Source organism: Triturus cristatus, chromosome 9 (assembly GCF_964204655.1).
Source record: "Triturus cristatus chromosome 9, aTriCri1.1, whole genome shotgun sequence".
In the NCBI taxonomy this organism is placed as follows: Eukaryota; Metazoa; Chordata; class Amphibia; order Caudata; family Salamandridae; genus Triturus; species Triturus cristatus.
Genome location: NC_140592.1, coordinates 1,131,570,666 through 1,131,595,948, shown reverse-complemented (window position 1 = coordinate 1,131,595,948; position 25,283 = coordinate 1,131,570,666). Strand labels below are relative to the sequence as shown.

General features: G+C 52.4%; 1 protein-coding gene across 2 annotated transcripts in view; it reads left to right on the top strand.

Annotated features, from left to right (window-relative positions):
• The window catches only part of FANCM (FA complementation group M), a 797,274-nt gene that overhangs the window by 660,672 nt on the left and 111,319 nt on the right, over nucleotides 1-25,283 (top strand). For both annotated transcript variants that reach the window (XM_085627037.1, XM_085627038.1), the window contains 2 exons: nucleotides 10,905-10,987; nucleotides 11,087-11,158. In XM_085627037.1, coding sequence (XP_085483163.1) covers nucleotides 10,905-10,987; nucleotides 11,087-11,158 — 155 coding nt within the window. The remainder of the gene's footprint in view (nucleotides 1-10,904; nucleotides 10,988-11,086; nucleotides 11,159-25,283) is intronic.

Genomic DNA, 25,283 nt, shown 5'->3' with positions numbered 1-25,283 from the left:
GACTACAAAGTATCCAGAACGCCTCTGCACACCTAATCCTCGACGTCCCGCGCCGCAACCACATCACCCCCCACCTGACGAACCTGCACTGGCTCCCCGTCGACAGAAGAATCTCCTTCAAGCTCCTGGTCCACGCACACAAGGCACTCCACAAAACCGGCCCAGCCTATCTCAACAGTCGACTCTCCGTCTACGTACCCAGCAGGAAACTCCGCTCCGCTGACCACGCCCTGGCCACGGTCCCGCGCATCCGCAGAACCACTTCCGGAGGCAGGTCCTTCTCCCACCGCGCCGCCAAGACCTGGAACACTCTCCCCCTCAACCTACAACAAACCGAAGACCTGCTGACCTTCACGAGACGACTCAAGACCTGGCTCTTCGACCAGTAGCAACAGCACCCTCCCCCCCCCCCCCCCCCCCATTCCCCTCAGCGCCTTGAAACCCTGACGGGTATGTAGTGCGCTTTACAAATGATTGATTGATTGGTTGTTCAACATCTGGCAGGTTCTCAGAGCGCCAGAGTGAACAAATTCAGCCGAAGATACCTCACCGATCACGAATGGCGTCTCTGTCATAGACGTGGTGCAAGGTCTCGTTCAGCAGTCGGGAGAGCCTTGGTTAGATCTGTTCACCATCCAAGAGAACACGAAATGTCAGCAGTTTTGTGTGCAGGAGTTTCCATGGTGGCTCTCTCTCGGAGATGCTTTTGGTCTTGAGTGGAGCTCAGGCCTCCTGTACGCCTTACCACTCCGACCCAGAGTTCTCAAGAAGATCAAGAATGTCTGGGCCGAGGGAGGAGCCTAGCGCGCAACCAAGATGGCCGCGTAGGTGCGAGGCTCCCGAGGACCTCCGCGACCTCCTGTATTAATCCTGGCGATATCCTGTCCTTGTTGAGGGGACTGTGTCGGGGAACCCGAGCTGAGGCGCCACCCGTTTTTCGGGCTCGAATTGGACCCCGGACACCGGTGGGAGCACCGATCGAAGGTTGCGGCCTTCTCCTCGCCGGCCCCCCGGATTGGAGTAGTGGGGCGATCCGGGGACAAAGTGAACAACAGCGGCGGGCAAGGCTGGGCGACTCGCGTACCCCGCACTTTCACTTTCGCTTTTGCGCCCTCCTTGCCCTCAAGCGAGGTAGGGTTGCGGAGCGGGGTGCGGTGGTGTGGTCTTGTCAAAGTGCCCGGCGGACCTGCCGGCTGTGGGTTGACCTGCGGTTCGGTGGTCGCCCCCGCCCCCCCCCCCCGGAGCCCGTGAATTGGTATAGCGGCCCGTTCGAGGAGATTGGCACGACGGCGGGAGGGCAAGCATGTCCACCAAACAAGATGGCGACCGGGCGAAGGTGAAGACGACCCGCCGTGGCACGGCGCACCAAGCTAACAGTATGGACCGCTACACTCTCCAGAAGGGTTCACCGGAGACATCGCGCACATCCCCGGCGGGCCCGACGGAGGCATCTGCTCAGCCTGTAGATCTGACCCTCCGGGACGTCATGGGCGCCATCGCAGAGATGAAGGCCTCGGTGGACCAGCGTTTCGACACCCTAGCGCAAAAAATAGACTCGGTCCTGGTGGATGTGAGCCTTGTGAGGGCAGACTTGTCCAAAACGAACGACCGGGTTGATTCCCTGGCCCACACCGCAACGAGCCTCACGACGGATGTGGTGGCCCTCCAGAAGGAGGTGCGCCGGCTTGGCCAGGCGAGCGCCCTGATGGACCGGCGACTGGAGGATTCCGAGGGTCGGGCCCGGAGGAATAATGTTCGTATTGTGGGGGTGCCGGAGGGACGAGAGGCGGAGGCGGCGGATCTTTTTGTGGAAGAATTGATCCTTACCCATCTCCAGCCCCGGGGGCTGAGTAAGCTTTTTGCGGTGGAGCGTGCTCACCGGGTCCCTGGGGGCAGACCTAAGACCGGTGCCCCGCCGCGGCCTCTCATTGCCCGGATTTTTAACTTTCGGGACAGAGATGCTATCCTCCAGACCTCCAGGCAACAGGGACCGGTCAAGCTTGACAACATGGATGTGCATTTCTACCCAGACTTTACTCCGGCGGTTCAGAAGCAGAGACAGAGCTTTCTTGGTGTTAAACGTCGCCTACGGGACCTGAACCTTAAGTACTCAATGCTTTTTCCAGCTAAGCTGAGGGTGGAGGTGGATGGTCGCACGCACTTCTTTGACCGGCCCGAGGCGGCTGCGGACTGGTTGGACACTCTGCCTGGAGATCGGGGCCGGGGGGGCGGGGGGGCGCGGCTGGCGAGGAGGGCCCGCCGGATCAGAATTGAGGGGTGACTGAATAGGCCTTGCTCTGGACGATGTTCCTTCCCCATTTATTGATTGCATATGTTCCCCTCCTATGGAGGTCGTGCGGGGTCTGTTGGGGGCTTCCCTCCTCCTCTGGGGGACTAGTTAGTTCTTAGCTATGGGGCGACAGGCACACTGCACTTTGGGGGGGCTGTCTGGGCTCATGCAGGGGTGCAGGGAGGGGGGAGTTCTGTTGGGATGGGGGGGTGGGGGGGGTGTGTTGTTTGTTTGCACCGCAAGGCAAACCCGCTACTATATCGTTGTTTTTAAGATGCTCTGTGGGGGACGACCGATTGTTTCGATGTATGATGGGGGGTAGGGATTTGACTGTGTTGTCATGGAATGTTAACGGCCTGGGGGATAGGATTAAGCGTGGTGTGGTCCTGCAGTACTTGAAACGTATTTCACCAGATGTTGTCTTCCTGCAGGAGACACACCTTATAGGTAACTCCTTTCAGGCAATGAATCGGCGGGGCTATCGTTTGGCGGCCCATTCTGGCTTCACTTCGGGCTCGCGGGGGGTGGGTATTATGATCAAGAACTCGCTCCCGTTGGAGATCGATGAGGTGCGCCATGATGAGAGGGGACGCTACACTGTCCTGGTGGGAAGAATGGAGGGTAGAGTGTTTATTTTGATATCAGTGTACGTCCCGCCTGGGTTACAAGCCACCACATTTGCGGACCTGGGGCACCTCCTCCTGGACCTTCCGAGTGGCCTGCTGGTGGTTGGAGGGGACTTTAATGCGGTAGCTTCTGGGTCTATGGATCGCCATCCCCCCAGGGACCTCCCCCGGGCACAGGCGTGGCTGCCCGGCCTTTTAGACACGTTGGGCCTGGTGGATTGCTGGCGACTAAAGCATCCCGCACAGCGGCAATACACCTTCCACTCGGGTGCCCATGGTAGCCTCTCGCGGCTTGATTACATCCTTGTCCCGGCGGCCCATGCAGGGAGGGTGGGGGAGGTGCGCCATCTGGCGCGGGGTATCTCAGACCACTCCCCATTGCTGTTACATTTCGATGTCTTCCCGAGGGGGGATGGCAGGGTGGCTCCAATCAATGCATGGTATTTGCGCGACCCCACCATTCGTGCCGATTTGATCAAATCCTTACAGCGTTATTTCGACGAGAATGTGGGGTCGGTCCCTTCGGCCATCTCCCTGTGGGAGGCTTTTAAGGTAGTTCTTAGAGGGGAGGCCCTCTCCTTTATCTCCCATGCCCGGCGGCGCGAGCGGGAGGAGGTGACCCGGGTAGAGGCCGAGATTGCAGAACTGGAGGGTGACCTGGGGAGCGGGGTAACAGATGCCAAGCTGCATGTTCTACACCTAAAGCAGGCGGCCTATCGGGCCCTCGTCACGGAGGCGGCCAGGGGCCTCAGTCGAGAGCAGCAGGGGCGATTGTATGATGTGGGTGATAAGGCTGGCAAATTGATTGCGTGGTTGGACAAGAGGGAGAGAGCGAGTCGCGTGGTTCCTTTGATTGAGAGTGCGGATGGTGCGTGTGTCACCGAGCCGGAAGCCATTGTCTCCTGCTTTGCGGATTATTTCCGCGAAGTTTACTCCCCGGTTTCCCCCTGCTCGGAGGAAGATTCCCATGCCCTGCTTCGGGACATCGCACTGCCCTCCCTTACGGTGGAGGACAGGGATTCGCTGGACGTTCCTCCCACCTCGGACGAAATTGCCTTGGCTATTCGCTCGGTTGCATCCGGCAAGGCCATGGGCCCCAATGGTATCCCCATCGAACTATACAAGCTACGCCCGGATGTGTTGGCGCCCCACCTGCGCGCGATGTTCCTGGCGGCACACTCGCAGGGTTCCCTCCCGCCGGACCAGCGTCTGGCTACAATCGTGGTGATCCACAAGGAGGGGAAGCCCCGTGAACGGGTCGCATCCTATAGGCCGATCTCGCTCTTGAACGCGGAGCCCAAAATCCTCGCCAAGGTGTTGGCCAACCGGTTGGTTGGCGTGGTGGGCGACTTGGTCCACCAAGACCAATCTGGCTTTATACCACACCGCAACACGGCGCTCAATCTACGGCGCTTGCACGGTGTGCTCGCGCGTGTCCCATTTGTGCGGGAGCCGGCCATCTTGGCGTCCTTGGACGCCACCATGGCGTTTGACACGCTTGAGTGGCCATACATCTGGGCGATGCTGGCGAAATTTGGATTTGGACCGGGCTTTATTAGCTGGGTCAAATTGTTGTACTCGGGCCCCTTGGCGCAGGTGGTGGTGAATGGGCGAGTCTCGGCCCCATTTGCGCTGGGGCGGGGCACGCGACAGGGTTGCCCCTTGTCGCCTCTCCTGTTTGCACTGGCCCTGGAGCCCCTGGCGGAGTGGCTGCGGTGGCACCCTTCCATCCGTGGTCTCCGCTGGACCCCCGAGCATGAGGACCGTGTGTCCCTCTATGCTGATGATATCCTCCTGTATCTCGCCTCCCCGCGTAAATCACTGATCGTCCTGGTTGATGTTTTGCGCTCATTCGGTCGCAACTCAGGCCTTGTCATCAACTGGGCGAAATCCTGTGTATATGTGCTTTCCGGGGAGGCTCCGGTCCTACCACGGGACTGTCCGATCCAGATTGCCTCCCAGGGGTTTCGGTACCTGGGGATATATATCACTCTTGACCCGGAGGCCCGCTATGAGCGGAATTTGCTGCCCCCCCTCCAGCGCTTGAAAGAGGACGTGGTGCGCTGGCGGCGTCTGCCGCTTTCGCCGCTCGGCCGAGCGGCCTTGTTTAAAATGATGTCCTTGCCGCGCTTCCTTTACGCCCTCCAGAATACTATGGACTTGGTTCCGGCACGCTACTTCCGTGAGGTGGAGGGCCTCCAGCGGCGCCTGTTCTGGGATGGGAGGCCGCGCATTGCTCTTGCTAAATTGACGCTCCCGTGGTACGATGGGGGGGTCGCCCTCCCGGACATCAAACGGTATTACTGGGCCACCCAACTGGCTGCAATTAATCATGGCCTTTACGGGCCCGCCTTGAACCCGGCGTTTGAGATGGACAAGATGCTCCTGCCCGGTGGCGACTACAATCGAGCGCTTTACTCTGCCGCGCCCGACCCCCGTCTGACGGGACCGACGCGTGTCATGGTGCGTGTCTGGCACGCGGCTAATGCAGCTATGGGGTGGAAGGACCGTTTGACCCGGGCGTCACCGCTATATGCGTCTGAGAGGTTGGGCTCCCTATGGACATCGAGGGGCTTTGAGAAGTGGGACACGATCGGAATCAGCACTGTGGGAGATCTCTGGACGAGGGGGGGATTCAAGACTTTTGCGACGCTGCAGACGGAGTTTCAGCTGCAGGGCAGTGAGTACTTTCGGTACCTGCAAGTCCGCCATGCGCTGGGCTCCGTCTTCCAGGATGTCGCGACCATTCCGGAGTCTTCCCCCCTGGAGGACAGAGTGCTGGATGGCCATGTCCCAGACAGCACGATCTCCCTCATATATAAGAAACTGATCAACGACAGATCGTGCCTGCTGACTAGTCTCCGCGAGGCCTGGGTTGCCGACGGGCTAGAGCTGGACGACGAGGATTGGATTTCCGCGGTGGCCTCTCCAAAAGAGGTGGCCATCCCGGCTCGCCTTCGTTTCGTCCAGCTTAAGATCCTTCACCGGGTTTACGTGACGGGGCCAAGGCTTCTACGTATGGGCTTTGCTGGTGACGGAATGTGTAAGCGTGGCTGTGGCGCGTTGGCAACTTTCATGCATATACTGTGGGAGTGCCCAGAGGTGGAGCGATTCTGGCGTGGTGTGCATGAGGTCCTGCGTGTGGTTACGCGTGTCGCGCTGTTGCCTGAAGCGAGGAGATGCTTGCTGAATGTGTGGGAACCAAATGACTATTCGGTCCCGCAGACGCGGTGGGTGACTCTGGGATACATGATAGCTAAGCGTGACATTGCTCAATTGTGGGGATCCCAGAGGCCCCCTGCGGTGTTGGCCTGGAAAGAGCATATGGATTGGTGTATGTTTCGTGAAAAGGTGGTGTATGTGGCGAGGGGTAAGCCTGGGGCGTGGGTGAAAATCTGGGGCCCCTGGAACGCCTACCGCGGGGGTATTTGTGAGCCGCCACAGCTACCGGCTGCCTCGCCTGCTCCGTCTCCCTAGATGGCCCCCCTCCCTCGGCCTTGGGCACGCGGTCCCCCAGTCCCTGATCTATTCCCATTCCCCTCTCCAGAGTTCTGCTGCTGGTTGGGATCCCCCACTTATGGAGCACGTGCTGTCACTTTGGATCGCGGGTGGCCTTGCGGGTGTGGTTTTTTGTGTTGTTTTGTTTCGATAAAAGGGAACCGTACTGTGGGCATGGAGCTATGCGGCCTGCAACATTGATTTCTCCTGTTTTGCTAATCTGCACTGCCAAGAGACTCTTACTGTATGTATGCAATATGCTTTTGCAATCTAGCGGCCGGCCGAGTGGTTGTAGGCCCATACCTGTAACTTTCTCAAACTGCAATAAACGGTTTCAAAAAAAAAAAAAAAGAATGTCTGGGCCCAAGTCATTCTTGTGTCTCCTTCGTCAATGAAAATCCAAGGACACCATTGATGAAAATCCAAGGACACCGTCCTTGGATTTTCTTTTTTATTATTATTATTCCATTTTATTAGCCATAAGTATAATACAATACGCCACAAACAAGCACATAAGTAAATACAATGAACACAATCCAACATCGGTACAAGAGAGCACAAGGGATAAAGTTTGCATTACTCCATCAGAAGTAGACATGGAGAGTAAATTTGTTAACATAAGCACAAACCAAATTAAAATATAACACAAATTCTAATCCCACTGAACATAGGACCACACCTGCTTACATTTTAGCCAAGAGTGTGGGCCTCTGGCTTTAGCAAGTGCCATCTCCATTTCATATATATCTCTCAACAGGACCCAAAAAATCTTTAATACTGGGACTTTTTTTTTCAATCCGGGACCGAGCAATACACAAACGAGCATATACATTTATAATTGAAACAAATAATCCAGTAAAACAACCCCGTTCTTGTATTGCTCCCAGTATTATTTCCTTTTCAGTCATCTGAATATCATGACCCACTAACTTAGAAAGAGCATAGTTAACAACAGACCAAAATAGGCTCAACCTTGGGCAGGTAATAAACATATGCTGTAGATTGGCGGCAAACTACTGACATTTCGGGCAATATGATCAAGATAATAATGATTGGTTCACAGCTCATTTCGAATTAAACTCATGGTTATAATATAGCCTAAATATAACCCGATGCTGCTGCAATTTCAAATTCATCGATGCTACTACTGAATCTATGGTTTCCAATGATTCCTGTACTACTTCTTTAGTCAGGACTGTATTGAACATCCGACTTAACTTTAGTGCAATCTGCATCCTATCATTACTAGCATTGGCTAACAGTTTCTGATTTACTTTGCCTATAAGCCCCTGACCTAAAATCTGAAAGAATGCTGACAAAACCTCTGATGAAAAGGGCATTTGTAATTGGCCAAGTCCGCGAATAAGGTAATCTCTAAATTGCAAATACTTAAAAAATGTGTTATGCGATACCCCATACTCTTCTTTCAGAGCAGCAAACGACCAAAACCATTGCCCATCATACAGCTGCCCAAGCTGCACTAAACCCTTTGCCACCTTTTCCCAACAGAGTCATTAAATATCTCAGGTAATATGGGGTTCCCCCATAACCTGATATACACATGTAACTTTGGAAAAGAATATGCCTTAGAAACGTCCTGCCATATCCTAACAATGTCCCTAACTACCTTAAATCGAACCCTCTTATAGAAGTTCGAGTCGGCAGTTTTATATAACAAAAACCCTGTATCAAGGCTGCAGGCCGCTTGATAAGAAAACCAAGTTTTACCAAAATCAGGTCCCTGAAGCAAACTTTGAATTCAACCGGCAGATGCAGCCCAAAAGGATAATTTAAAATCTGGTAACTTAAAACCGCCCTGTTTATATCACAACTTAATATACTGGTCTCCTTCCTCGCCGATGACTCCAAATGAAACTGCCTATTGCACTATACTATCTAAACATTTAAAAAATGCCAACGGTACCCTCAGAGGAATTGTACGATATTGATACAGAAACTTAGGGAGAATATTCATTTTCACAATATTGCACCTACCAACTATACTAAGAGGAAGGCGGTGCCAACTGCGCAATTTAGCAACCACCCTCTTTAATAGTGATTCATAATTTAATGTAATCACCTCCTCTACCCGACTACTAATGCCGTCCTTGGATTTTCGTTGACGAAGGAAACTAACGCTGTTCTCCACGCAGCAGCAATTCACCCTCTACAATTCGGACATTTAATGCTGCGCACCCGCTGATACCTTGCGGTAATTATTACTGCTTCTCACATGCAACGCTTTTTGCTGCTTAGGACTTCCCAATTCATCCTGGTGCCACACAGACGTGTAAATTGGACACACGCAGTCGGCATTGTCAGACCCTCCCTTTAACTTACAGGGCACCCGCTGGGCCCTATGTAAGTACCACTTCCCTCATTTACGCTTCCTTTGGGTGCATGCACTACCGTCTGGCAATACATCCATACTAATCCAGGTGTCCCCCCCCCCAAAATCTTAGGTCCTGATGAGACCTCATAATTCTTAAGAGGTCGAAACGTCATTAACACTATTGCAAAGCGAACTATTGTACACATCCTCAGTCATTGTCACAGGAGACTGTGAATGTTTATTGTAAATTGATTAGTTGGTCGCTTTTTACTTTCTCTGTATCTTCTTGAAACCTTCATTTATGTCTCTATATGTCACTATAGTTTACAGGTTTCACCTTTCACTTGGGACGCCGAACACGGTTCTCTAAGCCCCCTTGTTAAGACTTTTTTTAACTTAATACAAATCACAATGCATTTTGCTACTGAGCTCTATTTGTTCCTTTTTGAAAAATCCGAAAACCTTATCCTAGATTAATTCCATTGTGCTCCATTTGTATCACTATTATAAACAACAAAGTTCATTCTCATACCAATTCCACAGGTACCATTATTTTTCTGTATTGTAATATGTACCCTGGTTCCGTGTGTGTAGGGTGGTCCTTGTCTCCTTTGAACGCTGTCCCATTAGGAGGCAGTAAAGAAGAGTGGTACTGTAGCCCAACGAATGGTAAGCAGTGGGCGGGATCCAAGCCATTTTTTGTATACAATGCAAGATAGCATGCAGGGCGCATTCATAAGTGCACACTGCTCACACAGTCTCATCTCTAAAAAGAAAACAATATTAGCGCTTCCTTCCAGAGCTTCAAGTGCTGTATCGCCAGTCCACTCAAGCCAGCCCAACACTTTGCCCCTAATGACTGACAGAGAAAGGTTTGTTAAAGCATTACTTCTGTGAGTGCCGGCTCAAATAACATCTATCATATGAGACATAATTTCTTTCCCAGCTATTAAAAGCCTCATTTGTTTACCCACTCTCATTTTTCTGTTTCCTTCACCTGCTGTAACCCTATAGCTTTTTTTCCAAGGCAACATGGAGGGAGAGAAGTGTGTGGGTAGGGGAAGAGGACAGGTGAGTGGTAAAGGGAGAGCAGTCTTAAAACGGAGGGTGGGTGGTAGTAAAGGGCCGGAGGCAAGCAGACAGACAACTGCAGTCAGTGGAACGGACTGGGGGAAGCACACCCTGAAAATGGAGGGGGGGGGCGCCGGGCGGAGGGAGGGAGGGACTTGGGCAAGCAGAAGGACAACAGATACACACCAGAAGAAGATTGGGTGGTGCAATTAATGGAAAACTGTGAAGGGTGAGTGGGAGAGACTCGGGAAGAACATGAAGGAGAGAGACGTATGTGAGGGAGACAGCTGAAATACTCACTCTTGTAGAATGCTCAAAGAAAAAGAAAAAAGTAGGTTGTGAAAAAGCAAGCATTGGAAGGGCACAGTAATGTGGCGATGCTCCAGGACGATGATGAATAAAAAGGCAAGCAAATTAACGTGACAAAGACGTCAGCCAATGGTAAGCAAAGGGGAGTCTCCAAGTCCCCTATAAGGTAACAAAAGGTCTCCCAAGGTGCGCTGTCTTAAGCAACACCTAATAAATGACACAAGTCCCTTTGCCCACTCTCAACCCCCAGCTCAAATTAAGTACGGTTAGCTCATGAATCTTTTAGACGATTGACGCCCCCAGACTTTTAGATTTGATTTGTAGGTAGTGAAAAGCCTTCTGCTGATCGGGTGGACTCATCTGGAACCATTTATACCTTTGCTCTCAGTCAAAAGCGCCTAGTAAGACTGAAGACCAAAAAACAGACCAATTGTGCGATACGAATGCGAATTTAACAGCAACAGCTGCATTTACATGCAAATATAGGTTTATTACATCTGCGTTCACAGCTTTACAGGGCAGTTGTGTTTGTTCTACAAAAGTTGAATGTATTGAACGTAGTGGAAAATATGTTTGTATATGATCCACCATTCTTGCTTGGATGCAGCGTATTATTCAAGCAATGTGTCAGGTTTGTGTTGACATATACACTGCAGTGAAAACAGCTGTAAGCGTGCGTCTTTTCTGTTGGCATCAGAGGCCGTCTTTTAATGCAGTTATTGATGTGCCATGTGCTGTCGCCTTCTCACTGGTGTCGTTGTATTGTGTCTTCTGACAGGACACGACAGCGAAAGTGAGGACGAGGTTGTTTTTCGCAGAAAAAGGAAAAAGGCAAATGAACATGTTTTCAACTCTCCACAGGTGAGTGTTGGATACGCCCGAGGACAGCAGTAAATAAATGTCAATGCGCCTTCTAGCTGGTGATTTATTGTGACGTTTTTTTTGGTTACCTCACCCCAGGTGACACCCAGCGACCCTGAACTTGATTCACCTATTCAAGCGGTCAAAAAACGCCGACATCTCCTGGACACAGTGAGTGCACGCTGCTAGATTTGAAGAATGGCGACTAATGCAAAAGCTTTTGTTTCGTTTTCTAACAAGAAGTTGATGGTTTGAGCAGGCGCTGACGTCAGAAGCACTACAGCCGAGATTTTTTGTTTTTCTGGCTATAGCCTTCTACAGTTGTTAGACTGTCTGAGACCATATGGTTGCATCGGGGCTTTAAGTGGGATAAAAAAAACTGAGGGGACCTCAAAGGGTCGTGGCCGATCTAAGTAAGGGCTTGGCTTAAAACACCTAAACTAAAAATCTGCGTTTAGATTGGTGCGCCGCCCGACTGGTATTTTGCTGTTTCTGTCATTGCATCCAGTTATATAATACAAGTAACATTACACCTACGACAAGTTAGGTCTATTGACTTTACCAAGGGCTGTTATTTGCATAAGATAAATTAGCAACAACTGTGGCTTCGTTGTATATAGTATTGAAAATGTTTCAGTTCTGAAATGATGAGGCTGTGAAAGAACTTTACTGTGTCTCTTTTAAGTTACATCACATGCAGTGAAGGGTGGCACTGCTGCAGAGCTGAGATAATTTATTTCACCCTGAGAGCGAGGGCAACAAGCATTGGCATAGCCAATAGATCTCGCTTTTGGGACCTTATAAGTATTTAGTTATGCAGCACAATAGCCTTGGTGCAACAACATTAACTGTTGCATGGTTAAACACTTAAAAGGCCCCAAAGGCGAGACCTACTGGATTTGCCAATGTGTTTTAGCCATGTTGTATACCAGCATGGCTGCTATTCAGTATGAATAGAAGTTAGTGGCACAGAGGAGAGTGGCATGGAGTGTCAGAGTGAATGGCAAAGAGTGGAGTGGCATTAAGTTGCGTTCACTGTAGTGGCGTGGACTGGTGTGGAACACATAGGCATAGAGTGTTGCAGAGTATAGAGGCGTAGAGTGCAGTGGCTTAGGGTGCAGCGGCACAGAATACAGCGGCACAGAATACAGCTTTGTAGATTAGAGTGTTGCATAGTAAGAGTGCAATGGCATACAGTAGTGTAGAGTGGCGCAGAGTAGATAGCAGTGACGTAGAGTATGCATGGTGTGGTAGCCCACGACTATTACAGACAACACATTTAAAATTGATATGATTATTACATTTGCACAAGCATCCAGATTTACTAAGAAAACGATAGTTTACAAATACTTACACAGTTCATTTAAATGTGTGCTAGAAAAAAAATTACTACCCCCAGTATCCAGCAAGATTGTCACATAAATATTCTCACTTTGAAGTCAGAGAGAGTGAGAAAAGTAACCATTAATCTCACTCGAAGAAAGAGCCTGACATTTTACCTTGGTCTTTGAAAGAACAGAAAATGTGACATGTTTACAGAAAAGAGCACTTGTGGAACAATACAAGGAGGTAGTGTGAAAAGGATTTGCTTTTTGGGAGAGACAAACTCACTCTGGACAGCCTAAAGCAAATAAAGCCATCAAATAGAAAGCCAAAAATGTGAGTTACAAACCACAATACCAATGGTAAGCAGAACACAAACCCAGGGAAGCTTTCTGAATGCCCTGAAGATGTTTTTAGCAAACCAGACAGCTGGAACGTTTTAAGTACAGCCATTGTTTTCGAAATAACAAAAACATTTCACCTTTCTTGGTCACTTCACAAAAAATCACCTTCAACGAAGATCAAGAAAATGTGGGTAATTAGAGTGGATAAAGTGCAACAGTTATGATGTTGCTGCAAATTTAGATCGTAAGTAAACTAACACTGGGATAAATTAGTCTTTGTACAACACTAGGATGGACAGCCTAGACCCTACAGAGCTGAGTTGGATTGGGATAAAAAATAGGCACGGGCACTATAAATAAAAAAAAGCGGACCATATTTGCGAATTGCGCCTTTTCGCAAAACAATGTTTTTGTTTTAAGTATTACGAAAAGAGGGGGGGGGGTCTCTAAAAGAGGCATGTTTTCTTAACTTCACTGAGATAATAAAAATGCAGATATTACCAGGGTTCTTTGTACATGGATGAGTTCACACTGGTGAATCACACCTGAATATACATGCTCAGGGTCCCCGCTCAATCTGAATACATTTATGGGACGACCAGGCGAGAGGCTGATTGATACCTACTACCTGCGGGTAAAAGCGAGGTAATAGTGTCCCATCGGCCTCCGGAAAGGGCGCTAAGGTCCGCGCTGGGAGCATTTTAACAGCACAAACACAGTCAGAGGCCCACAGCTTCAACTCAGATACCGGCCCATCGCTCACCTTACCAAACCAACCCTGCTACAGAGCAGTTACTGTGCTAATGCTGGGGTAACCGGACGGTATTCACTAACAGAGGTATTTTCAGAAAATCTTTAAACGGGGAGAATGCTCAAATGTAATAAAAACATCCGCATTGTCACGATCGCTTAAATGAATGTAGGAACAGAAAATTAACTTAGTCTGATCAAAAGGGTCAGTAAAGACGAAGTACAAGGGCGGTCTGCGTTATCTGATATTTATGAATAGCTAAGGTAACAAGGTGTAACAAAGGGAAGCTGCGAGAAGTACGGGCGGAAACTGCAACAGAGATGGAGAGTTATGAAGGAGGAAACAACTCGGATGCAGAATAAACGGATGAATACCTTGAACGAATCTGAAATCTACTTTAATCGCCGAAAAGCATCGCAGGAAGCAGAGGGAGCACGATTAAGCACCCTCCCAGATACGGTGCCTCGCCGTGATCTCCGGTTGCGGAAAGGGGGAAGCGCGTGCATGGTGTCACCGGAGCACTGATAGCGCAGGACGGCTGTGAAAAATGTTACTTCACGCTGTCAGCTTTCATATCAGCCAATGTTCAGAAGTGTGGGGGGGGGGGGCTGAGGGAAGAAAACTGATAGAGAACAGAGTAGAGAACGTTCAAGAAAAGAAGAGGAAAGACAACGAGCGAGGGAAGCGGGAGAGAAGAGGAACAAGAGCGCTTTCAAGTACCGTCTTCCACTGCCAAGTAAGGGAGCCAGAGAGAAGGAGCAACAAGACCCGCGGCTCTGAGACGCGCTCTGTGGTGGGGGAGGAGCGTTGAAGCGCGAGGAAGACAGAGGCGGAGCGAGGCGGGCGCACTTGGGAGAGCGAGAGTAAAGCCAGATGGCGCGTCTGCTCGTGCCTGTGCACGTAACCGCACGCAGTATGCCAATCAAAGAGCGGTGGTAGGCTTTTTAAAGCCCACTCACTAAATGTCTCGCCAGAGCAGGGCATGTGCTGGCTCTGGCGAGACCTAAAAATGGAGAGCCCGATAGGGACCCATCTCGGCACCTGCTTTTTAGAACACCGGCAGGACCCGGCCCACTTAAAGCCCCGGGTTAAATCCCTTTTAGCATTTTGAAGGAATAAAAAATGGCCATTCTGTAACATTTATACAGAACTGCATTATTTTTTTTTTTTTTTTTTTTAAAAACCTTTATTTCGGTAGTTGCACAATACACAGCGTCTGCCTACAACCCCTCGGGGCCGGCCGCTATGACATCGGAGAACATAAAACAATCATGTCAGGATAAGAAAAGGTTTTGATTTTATGGTTTCGTCGAGTACGATGTAGTGAACTTCGAAAAGGTTCGAAGCTAATCACTGACCAGGAGAGACAGCACCATTCACGGAGCACCCAGAAGGAGGCGTCATATAGGAAGGCATTAATAAGAAAACAGGTGGCCACCATCCAGGAACTAAAAGCAAACACTATACCACAGAATGATGGAACACAATAAGCTCCCTGCTAACTCTGAACCCCAACCCCGAAGAAACAAAGAAACGTAAAAGAGAAAGAAACCAAAGAGGAAGAGAGAAAGAAAGAGAAAGAGGGCCATAGAGACGAAGAAGACATAGAACACATCCCATCCCCCCACCCTGCATACCAGCGGAAGGCCACGGCCCACCCCCCCCCATTAGGCATGCCTGTCGCCCCAAATGAACCCCAAGTAGGAAAGAGAGTCTGGAGAGTGGGAAATAACCTCCCAGTCTCCGACTCCCAGAGAAGACAGGAGGAGGAAATTTTATATACTCCCGGTCACCACAGCCCCTTACGCATCCCCCACCCTGAATATCAGCAGCACAACTGAAGTGGCAAGCAAAGCGGCAGGTGGGGAAACTCCATTACAAATGTGCGAGTAAAGCAGACACTTGGCAGTCTCATCCTAGTCCCCGCCCGCCAATACGTACAGCAAACTAAAGGGAATCGCCCAGCCCCGGCCCGATCCTAAGCGGCCCCACAGATCCACCCCCGCAATAAACAGTAGCGAATTACAAACATGCGGATCAACCGATACATAAACAAATGTTCTAGTCCGGGTCATGCCAGGCGGTCAGGCAGGATCATCGAGGGAGGCAACATCAACCCTGGCCTGAACGCGGAGACCTCACCAAACATGGCCGCCGCTGGGAGTGTACCTCAGGCAGAACAAAGGAGCAAGATGGCCGCTCCCGGCAAAGAAGACGCAGAGGGAGGAGAAGCGAGAGTTCCCAGTCGTAGACCATCACCACATCGATAGTGACAAACACAATTTTCCCCACAGAACAGCACACACTCCGGCGATGTTGAGGCAGACATGGCAACACTTGCAGAGGCAGAGTCTCAGCTTGTAAAGTGGAAGGGAGCTTTGTATCTGCAACTTTGTCCTTAAGAGAACCCTCGACACTGCAACCAGGGAGAGGACGTTCCACAGTATCCCCCTGTCGCCAATTTGTATCCGCCTCGAAGGGAATAAGAGGCATGGGGGGGTCAGACAACCGCAGTAGTTCCCTGGATGGCATAGTGGCATCGATCTTCCGCTCCAGTTCTCGAGTGCGTTGGCAACATGTCGCCCGCAAGTCCCGCAGGGCTAGAAGGATATCACCATAGGTCAGGTCTGCTCCCTGCTTCAGCATGCCGACAGTATGTAAAGGCGCCACCGGGACACCCTCCAGCTCGACGGTAGGCAGGGAAGCTTGCGTCAGGGATATGGCGGCTTCCGCCTTTCCGGCGAGGTAGACCGGCACCGGTACCATTTATGTCGTTAGCCCACCTCGGAGGGGTGAGGGCGACGCCATAGGACGGGGGAACAGTAGTTAAGGCAAGAGGAGTTGCTGCTCGCTATACAGGGCTCACACAATGGGAGAGCCCTCGGCTGTGTTGCGATGCGGGTGGTGGGCGATCTCAAGCGGATACCGCTCTGGCCGCTGGTAGGAGGACAATGGAAGATTCGCCAGCCCGGACCCAATCGTACCGGAATTCTCTCCGTAGCGAAGAAGGCTCCGCCAGGCCGCCCACTCCACGCCCGGTCACATTTCCCCAGGCGCCGGTCCAGCCCCAGGTCGTCTCACCGTACGTGTGAGCGGTGTCCGGTGGCGGTGGTCGGGCCAGAATGCGTGGGCAAAGTCCAAAGTCGGCAAACTCTATGAATCCTCGACCAAAAAGGCCGGCGGGGACATCGGAGGAATGCGGAAAGTATCAGGGCATTCGTGGTTACATTTACTCGCGCCGTAGGCAGGATTAAAGATCAGGATGTCATGTAAACAGCAAACGGGCTGCGGAGCCGGGAGCTCAGACGTCCTGTCCGTCCGCCATCTTGGCTCCTCCCCCCAGAACTGCATTATTGATGGCACTTTTAGACTCCCAGTTATGCACAGTGGGTTACCTCCTAGTCTGTATTATTACTAGGTCTGTTTTAAATGTATTTTGTATACCTTGAGTAGATAGATGTTAAGCTAATAAACTAACACGCATCATTGATATTGTATTGGGTGCTGTGGGCATCAGATATGAAAAACGGGCGTTTTTTTCCTTCAGACGATTTTTTGTGTGCCTTTCAGCAGCATTTCTGTCGTGCATCTCTACATACAAATGTGTGTTCTTAGTTGCAAGTGCGGAATTGTTCTAAGTTTGAGAATCTGACTTGTTCAGATAGCACCATTACACTGGTGCAAGTATGACTATCATTTACAGCAGGGACGACTTTAGCGCTGGTGGTGCCCTGTGCGACAATTATTTTTGTCCCCTCCTCTTCCTCCATGACCTCCTCCTCGGATTCCCTTATTTCCACCGGGCAAAAGTGCCCCTCATCTTTCCATAGCGCCTCTCTCCCATACATTGCATTTGTTTTAAAGCACTGGTAAAGGCTGGCTTAACTAACAAGAACGTACATCTACCCAAACGAACCCTTTTAGCAACATTAGGAACAGATAATGAAAGACTGAGGAAACAAAATAACGTCCTAATCAATATTATGCAGTTTGCATGCAGCTCTTTGATGACAGTTTGTAACTTTCACTGTTCTATATTAGGGTTGTAGCTTATAAACTGCAGTAACAAAAGGATCTCTGTGACAAAATCAGTAATGAACTCAGTTATCTACATACAATACAGAACTGTGGTCTGCACGGCACGCGTTCTTTGCAGCAGGCACATTAACCGTCTTCGCTACTTTATGGCGAGTCCAAGTTTATTGATAGTTCCACAAAAAAATGTAACCATCAATACATAAGACAATCACGAGTAAAATAATTTTTTTAAACAATTTAAAACCAAAAGGTGAAAGTATGCCAGGTTGGTGCAGACATAAACCAGTGGTAAATACTACATTTAAAAGTACTTGTATACATAAATTCATCAAATCAGCCACCCTGTAAACTTAACCTGGTGTGTTACCTGATAGCTTTTGCCTTGTTATCCAGGTTGTGTGCAAAAACCTTTACACCACCACTACCGCTATCGTAAATGTGTCGCTTTTGCAAATTCTATAGGCTTCTCCTCTTTCTGCTAGACTAAGAGCTAAGCATGGATGCACTATCCACCTACTTCTGGCTTTAGCATATGGGGGTCAGAAGTATAACAAGTATTCATCTGTTTCCGTGACAGTTTTGCAATAGAATCAGTAGTGGGACCCCAGATTCATACTCCACGGAGGGCAAGTCATTAACACGGTTCAGCAAGACGTCAAAACTGCCTCTTGAAAAAACTCCGATCTCTCTCTCTCTCTCTTTCTCTTTCTCTCTAGCAGGAACATTAATCACAAGTTATTTTGACATTTTTACTGCTGCCTGAAAGCTGGAGCACACGGAACTCTGCAACATATTTTTTTTAAATCGTCCGTTATTTCTAAAAGCAGGCCCTCTTCCCCTGAGGTCAGTGGCCCTCTTCCCCTGAGGTCAGCGGCCCTCTTCCCCTGAGGTCAGCGGCCCTCTTCCCCTGAGGTCAGCGGCCCTCTTCCCCCGAGGTCAGCGGCCCTCTTCCCCCGAGGTCAGCGGCCCTCTTCCCCCGAGGTCAGCGGCCCTCTTCCCCCGAGGTCAGCGGCCCTCTTCCCCCGAGGTCAGCGGCCCTCTTCCCCCGAGGTCAGCGGCCCTCTTCCCCCGAGGTCAGCGGCCCTCTTCCCCCGAGGTCAGCGGCCCTCTTCCCCCGAGGTCAGCGGCCCTCTTCCCCCGAGGTCAGCGGCCCTCTTTCCCCAAGGTCAGCGGCCCTCTCCTCTGAGGTCAGTGCCCCCCTCCCCAGGTCAGCGTCCATTGCGGCGCACCACTCACACAGCCCTAAAGCCGGCCCTGATCAGTTACTGTGCACATACTGGCTGATTAATAAATAAATACTGAGTAAATAAGCTTTTCTTGGCTCAGTAGAGATTGTGTTGGAGATGTGCATTATCACACGCTCCTTTTCATAATCAAGCTTTCAATAGCTGCTTTAATTACATTACATTAATTATTTAATGAAGTACATGATGTATAATTATGAATAATCACACAAGATAATGTCTAATTCATACATAATTAGTAGAGTAAGTTAAGGTTACACTCTTCACACCTGCGCTTGTGCTTCATGCCAATATTATGTAGGTCTCATCCAGTGACTAAATTAGTCACCAAGCTAAACTCCATGTTGTAGCTGGAAAGGAGGGAATCACAGAGTCCTTTAAAAAGAGAAACCAACTTCAAATCGACCTCCTTTGTCTAGGCTTTTAATTGCGGTTTCCAATATCTTTGATAAAATAAAAGGGAAAAGGTTGGCTTCCCATTTTCTTTATAGTTTATGAAGTCCACACAAGAAATCACCAACACGTTTTACTGCAATATAATAAAAATATTAATTTGCAATAATTAAATGAAGGAAATAGTTGATGTCACAAGGTTAATAAGCATCCATATTTGGATTACAATAAAGAATTCGGATATCTATCCAATCTTGTCAGCAAAAGTCATACATTTTATATTGCATTATAAACTACACACTAATCTCAAACGTAATGAAAAAAAACTAGCAGCCCTCAATTATATCTCATTGGGTAGCACTAAAATAGTCCAAATGTGAGGGCCGTGGCCTGGTGGTCCAGCATGGCGGACGCGCTTTAGGGAAGCTCCTGTAGCCCAGCGAAATCCTGCAATAATCCTGCCACATCGGCATACCTGCTTTTCATGTATACCCTTTTGCGCCCTTCGAGACACCTCAGGGCAGCTAATGTGCCCTTCTGCGACACCGACTGGCGCTGCTGGGTGGCCGTGACCGCGGATGAGCTGAGGCCCGGTGCGTGACTGGCGTGCCCGGGCGGGTGGAGCGCTGCAGTGTCTGTTGCGGCGCGTTGTGTCGCTGTTGGGGGCCGCTCCCTGCCGGGACGAGCGTGGGGGCCTCCCCATGAGTGGCGCGCCTCCGGCGGGTGTCCCCATCGGCGCCCATCTCGGACCACGCTGTGGCAGTGACCCGGTAGATTCCGGGCCTAACAGGTGGTGCGTGACCCCTGCTGTTATCTTCCGGCTGGGGCGGCGCTGCGGCCGAATCTGCTGCCTGGGGTGACCCGCGAGCGCCAAGTGACTCCGCAACATATCAGGGCCATATGCTCCCGCCTTGTGGGCACCGGGCGGCTGAGGATCGGCGGCCATATCGGACCACGGTGCCCCCGACCTTGGTCCTTGGGTCGCCGGAGGACAAGACTGGGAGGCCTGGCCGTTGCTAACTAACCCTGACAGGAGGAGCTGCGCTGGTGAGATCAGACGCACTGACGCCTAAAAAGAGAATGCGCGGTTCGGGGGTCCATTCCAGCTGCTGGATTGGAATCTGATGTGTCTGCCCCTGGCTGGACTTTAGGAAGCGCCGCCTCCTGCAAAGCAGCTTGATCCTGACACATCAGTGCTCAAAGGAGGAGACCTTATAAGGATGGGGGCTGGTCACCTGTTTTGCTCTCCAAGAAGAGAAGTGCCCCCTTGTTGACACTGGAGCTTTTTTTGTCCTTCATGCACTTCTCTTATTCATTGTTCTCATGGACAAGACATCCTCTTTCAGGCTTGAAGCATCGAGCGACGCACAACTGCGACAGGTACCCGGTGTAGTGTGGGAGACGAGGTGCTGCTCTTAGGCATTTTGGAGATGAGGCAACCGGTGACTGGGACACGGGGAGCGTCACGAGGGGTTTGTCCGGGACTCGGCAGCTACATCGGGCCACGGCGGCCCACTCTCAGTCTGAACGGCCTAGCCTGGCATGAGGGCCCGACTAGTGTCCCTGATCCTCGCAGTGAGGTGGCGCCGGAGTGTGCGATGCACCGCTGCTGCGAAGATACGGCGTTGTGTCGGAACCGCAGTGCGGCTAAAAGGCATTTCTGTGGTGAGGCAGCAGATGGCAGAGACACTGGGAGTGCCGCGAGGGGCTCGCTCAGGACTCGCTACATCGGGCCATCGGCATCTCCCCATAGAGGAAGCAAGCTGCAGCCACAGAAACATCTGGCGCCCTCAGGACTATAACACCACAAATCTGGGGATGGGTGTGCAGAGGGGGCCGGACCATTGGCCTCAGCACCATCACTGTCATACGGATATCCTGCATTGACCGTACCTGTGGTGGCCTGATCTTGAAGATTCTGCACTGAAATCTGTATCTATATTCAATCGAGGCTTCTCACTTAGTCGATACAAGTGGCCCTGGAGTGATATGCGGTGGTAGCAACCACGCCCCAAATGTTCTACAAGATCGAGCCGCCATCTTGGTTTGGCCCAACCGCATAGATTCATACTAGATATACTCACAGGAATCACTCCCTCGTCAGTATCTATATCATGACTAAAGATAAACTCCCCAGCACGACAAAGCACCAAAGATAAGTATGTTGCCTCCTATCGCCCAATATCACTCCTCAATGTGGAGGCTAAGCTTGCTAAGGTGATAGCCAATCGCATAGGTGACCTGACCTGACCCTGGTCGGTGACGGTCGCTCCACCCGCCGCGCTGCTCTCCGTGAGTGTGCCCGGTCTCCCTACCTGCATCTACCTGCTCGCTACCAGTGCTTGTTTTTGTTTCGTTCTCGCCGTCTTTCTGTCTTTTCTCGCCCTCCCCGCTCCCTGCCGCTGCTCCCCTGCGGCCCCGCCCCCCTTTTGCCTTCTGTACCCCGATCCCCTCCCCGCGCCACCCCGCTCCCGCCTCCCAGCTGCTCCTCCCTCCCTCCGGATACTTAAGGTGCTCCAGCGCGACGGTGAGCTGTGACCTGACCTGACCCTGGTCGGTGACGGTCGCTCCACCCGCCGCGCGGCTCTCCGTGAGTGTGCCCGGTCTCCCTACCTGCCTCTACCTGCTCGCTACCAGTGCTTGTTTTTGTTTCGTTCTCGCCATCTTTTCTCGCCCTCCCCGCTCCCTGCAGCTGCTCCCCTGCGGCCCCGCCCCCCCTTTTGCCTTCTGTACCCCGATCCCCTCCCCGCGCCACCCCGCTCCCGCCTCCCAGCTGCTCCTCCCTCCCTCCGGATACTTAAGGTGTTCCAGCGCGACGGGGAGCTGTAACCTGACCTGGCCCTGGTCGGTGACGGTCGCTCCACCCGCCGCGCGGCTCTCCGTGAGTGTGCCCGGTCTCCCTACCTGCCTCTACCTGCTCGCTACCAGTGCTTGTTTTTGTTTCGTTCTCGCCGTCTTTCCGTCTTTTCTCGCCCTCTCCGCTCCCTGCCGCTGTTCCCCTGCGGCCCGCCCCCCCTTTTGCCTTCTGTACCCCGATCCCCTCCCCGCGCCACCCTGCTCCCGCCTCCCAGCTGCTCCTCCCTCCCTCCCTCCGGATACTTAAGGTGTTCCAGCGCGACGGGGAGCTGTGACCTAACCTGGCCCTGGTCGGTGACGGTCGCTCCACCCGCCGCGCGGCTCTCCGTGAGTGTGCCCGGTCTCCCTACCTGCCTCTACCTGCTCGCTACCAGTGCTTGTTTTTGTTTCGTTCTCGCCGTTTTTCCGTCTTTTCTTGCCCTCCCGCTCCCTGCTGCTGCTCCCCTGCGGCCCTCCCCCCCTTTTGCCTTCTGTACCTCGATCCCCTCCCCGCGCCACCCCGCTCCCGCCTCCCAGCTGCTCCTCCCTCCCACTACGCCATTTATGGCGGAGACCGTGCGTACGCGCAGCGGGCGTGCCGATTGTGCGCCGAAGGCGCACCAAAGGCAAGCCCGTCTACGCCCGTCCGCGCCTGGACAGCGCCCAGCGCCAGGACCCCTGGTCCTCTCCGACGCCAGACCACACGACGGACCTACGACGCCGCCACCCTCAACGCACTCAACGCCGGCCGAACCCCCGCCTGCTACCAAGCCACCCCGAAACGCACACACGGACCCTTCACCTGCCAAGCCTGCAAATTCACCTGCCCCCGGACCTGCACCGCACCCGCCAAGCCAAGCACCAGCAGCAACCACCTCAAGTGCATCCTGCTCATCACCCGCTCCGTCCACAGACACGCCATCGAACTCTGGAACCTGCTCGACACAACATCGCCAGACGTCGCCTTCCTGACGGAAACCTGGATGAACGCCTCCTCAGCGCCCGACATCGCCATCGCCATCCCGGACGGATACAAGATCACCCGGAGGGACCGCGTCAACTAAACTGGAGGAGGCATCGCCATCATACACAAGAACACCATCCGCATCACGACCAGCTCCGACGACACCTTCACCGCCGCCGAACACCTCCACTTCCAGATACACACCGACCCCAAGACCACACTCAGAGGCACCCTCATCTACAGACCCCCGGGACCACGCACACAATTCAGCGAAGACATCACAGACTTCATCAGCCCGCACGCCCTCCCCTCCGCTGACTACATCCTCCTAGGGGACCTCAACTTCCACCTGGAGAACAACAAGGACAGCAACACCCCCACCCACTACGCTGGCCACACGTTTGACCCAGTCTTCTCCTCCAGCAAGCACATCTCCTTCAGCCACTCCACCGGACTACATTGGACTGACCACAGCTGCATCCACTTCAGCTTCAGAAGAACCACGACCCACCACCACCCGCAACAGGTCCCTCGCAGGAACTGGAACAAGATCACCGCAGACCAGCTCACCACCTCCCTCAGCCAGAACCCTCCCGCCAGCACAACGAACCCCAACGAAGCAGCCAGCAACCTCACACAGTGGATCACCAACAGCGCAGACCTCCTCGCACCTCTGAAGACCCCTCCCAGCAGACCCGGCAGCAAGAAAGCCTCTTGGTTCACCGACGAACTTAAGAACTCCAAGAAGAACTGCCGCACCCTCGAGAAAACATGGCGCAAAGACCAGACCACAGACAACATGACTGCCCTCAAGCACCCCACCCGCAAACACCACCAGCTGATCCGCACCACCAAGAAGACAGCATTCAAAGAACGTCTGGACAACAACGCCCACAACAGCAAGGAACTCTTCAGTATCGTCAAAGAGCTCTCCAACCCCAGCGCCGGAAACAACAACATCACTCCCTCACAAGACCTCTGCGACTCACTCGCCTCGTTCTTCCACTGCAAGATCGCCGAAATACACAACAGCTTCGGCGCACCAAACTTGCACCCAACCACCGAACCAACGCCCCCCCACCACCACCCCCTGCGCCTGGGCCCCGGTCAGCACCGAAGACACCACCCTCACGATGAACATCATCCACTCCGGATCCCCTACCGACCCCTGCCCCCACCACGTCTTCAACAGGGCCGACTCCATCATCGCACCCCAACTCCGGGACATCATCAACGCCTCCTTCAACACCGCCACCTTCCCGGAAAGCTGGAAGCACGCCGAGATCAGCGCCCTCCTGAAGAAACCAACAGCGGACCCCTCCGACCTCAAGAACTTTTGCCCCATCTCGCTCCTCCCTTTTCCTGCCAAAGTCATCGAGAAGACCGTCAACAGACAGCTTGCCGCTTTCCTCGAGACGAACGGATCCCTCGGCAACTCGCAGTCCGGCTTCCGAGCCAACCACAGCACCAAGACAGCCCTCATCGCAGCCACTGATGACATCAGATCCCTGCTCGACAACGGGGAAACAGCGGCCCTCATCCTCCTGGACCTCTCCGCAGCGTTCGACACGGTCTGCCACCGCACCCTAGTGCAGCACCTCAGCGACATCGGAATCCAAGAGAAGGCACTGGAGTGGATCATCTCGTTCCTCGCCGGAAGAACCCAGAGAGTCCGCCTCCGTTCAGATCCGAGGCCATCAAAGTCATCTGCGGCGTACCACAGGGATCTTCGCTCAGCCCCACCCTCTTCAACGTCTACATGAGCCCCCTCGCAGCCATCGCACGCCAACACAACCTCAACATCATCTCCTACGCCGACGACACCCAGCTGATCCTCTCCCTCACCAATGACCCAGCCACTGCCAGAACAAGCCTACACGAAGGGATGAAAGACGTCGCCGAGTGGATGAAGAACAGCCGCCTGAAACTGAACTCAGACAAGACGGAAGTCCTCATCCTGGGATCATCGCCCTCCGCCTGGGACGACTCCTGGTGGCCCCCTGCCCTGGGCACCACCCCCAAGCCAACGGACCACGCACGTAACCTGGGCTTCATCCTGGACTCCTCCCTCTCGATGACCAGACAAGTCAACGCCGTCTCATCATCGTGCTTCAACACCCTGCGCATGCTCCAAAAGATTTTCCGATGGATCCCCACCGAAACCAGGAAGACGGTTACCCAGGCACTCGTCACCAGCCGACTGGACTACGGAAACACCCTCTACGCCGGAACAACAGCCAAACTTCAGAAAAGACTCTAACGCATCCAGAACGCCTCCACACGACTCGTCCTGGACATCCCCCGACACAGCCACATCACCGGCCACCTGAGAGACCTGCACTGGCTCCCCGTCAGCAAGAGGATCACGTTCAGACTCCTCACCCACGCACACAAGGCTCTCCAC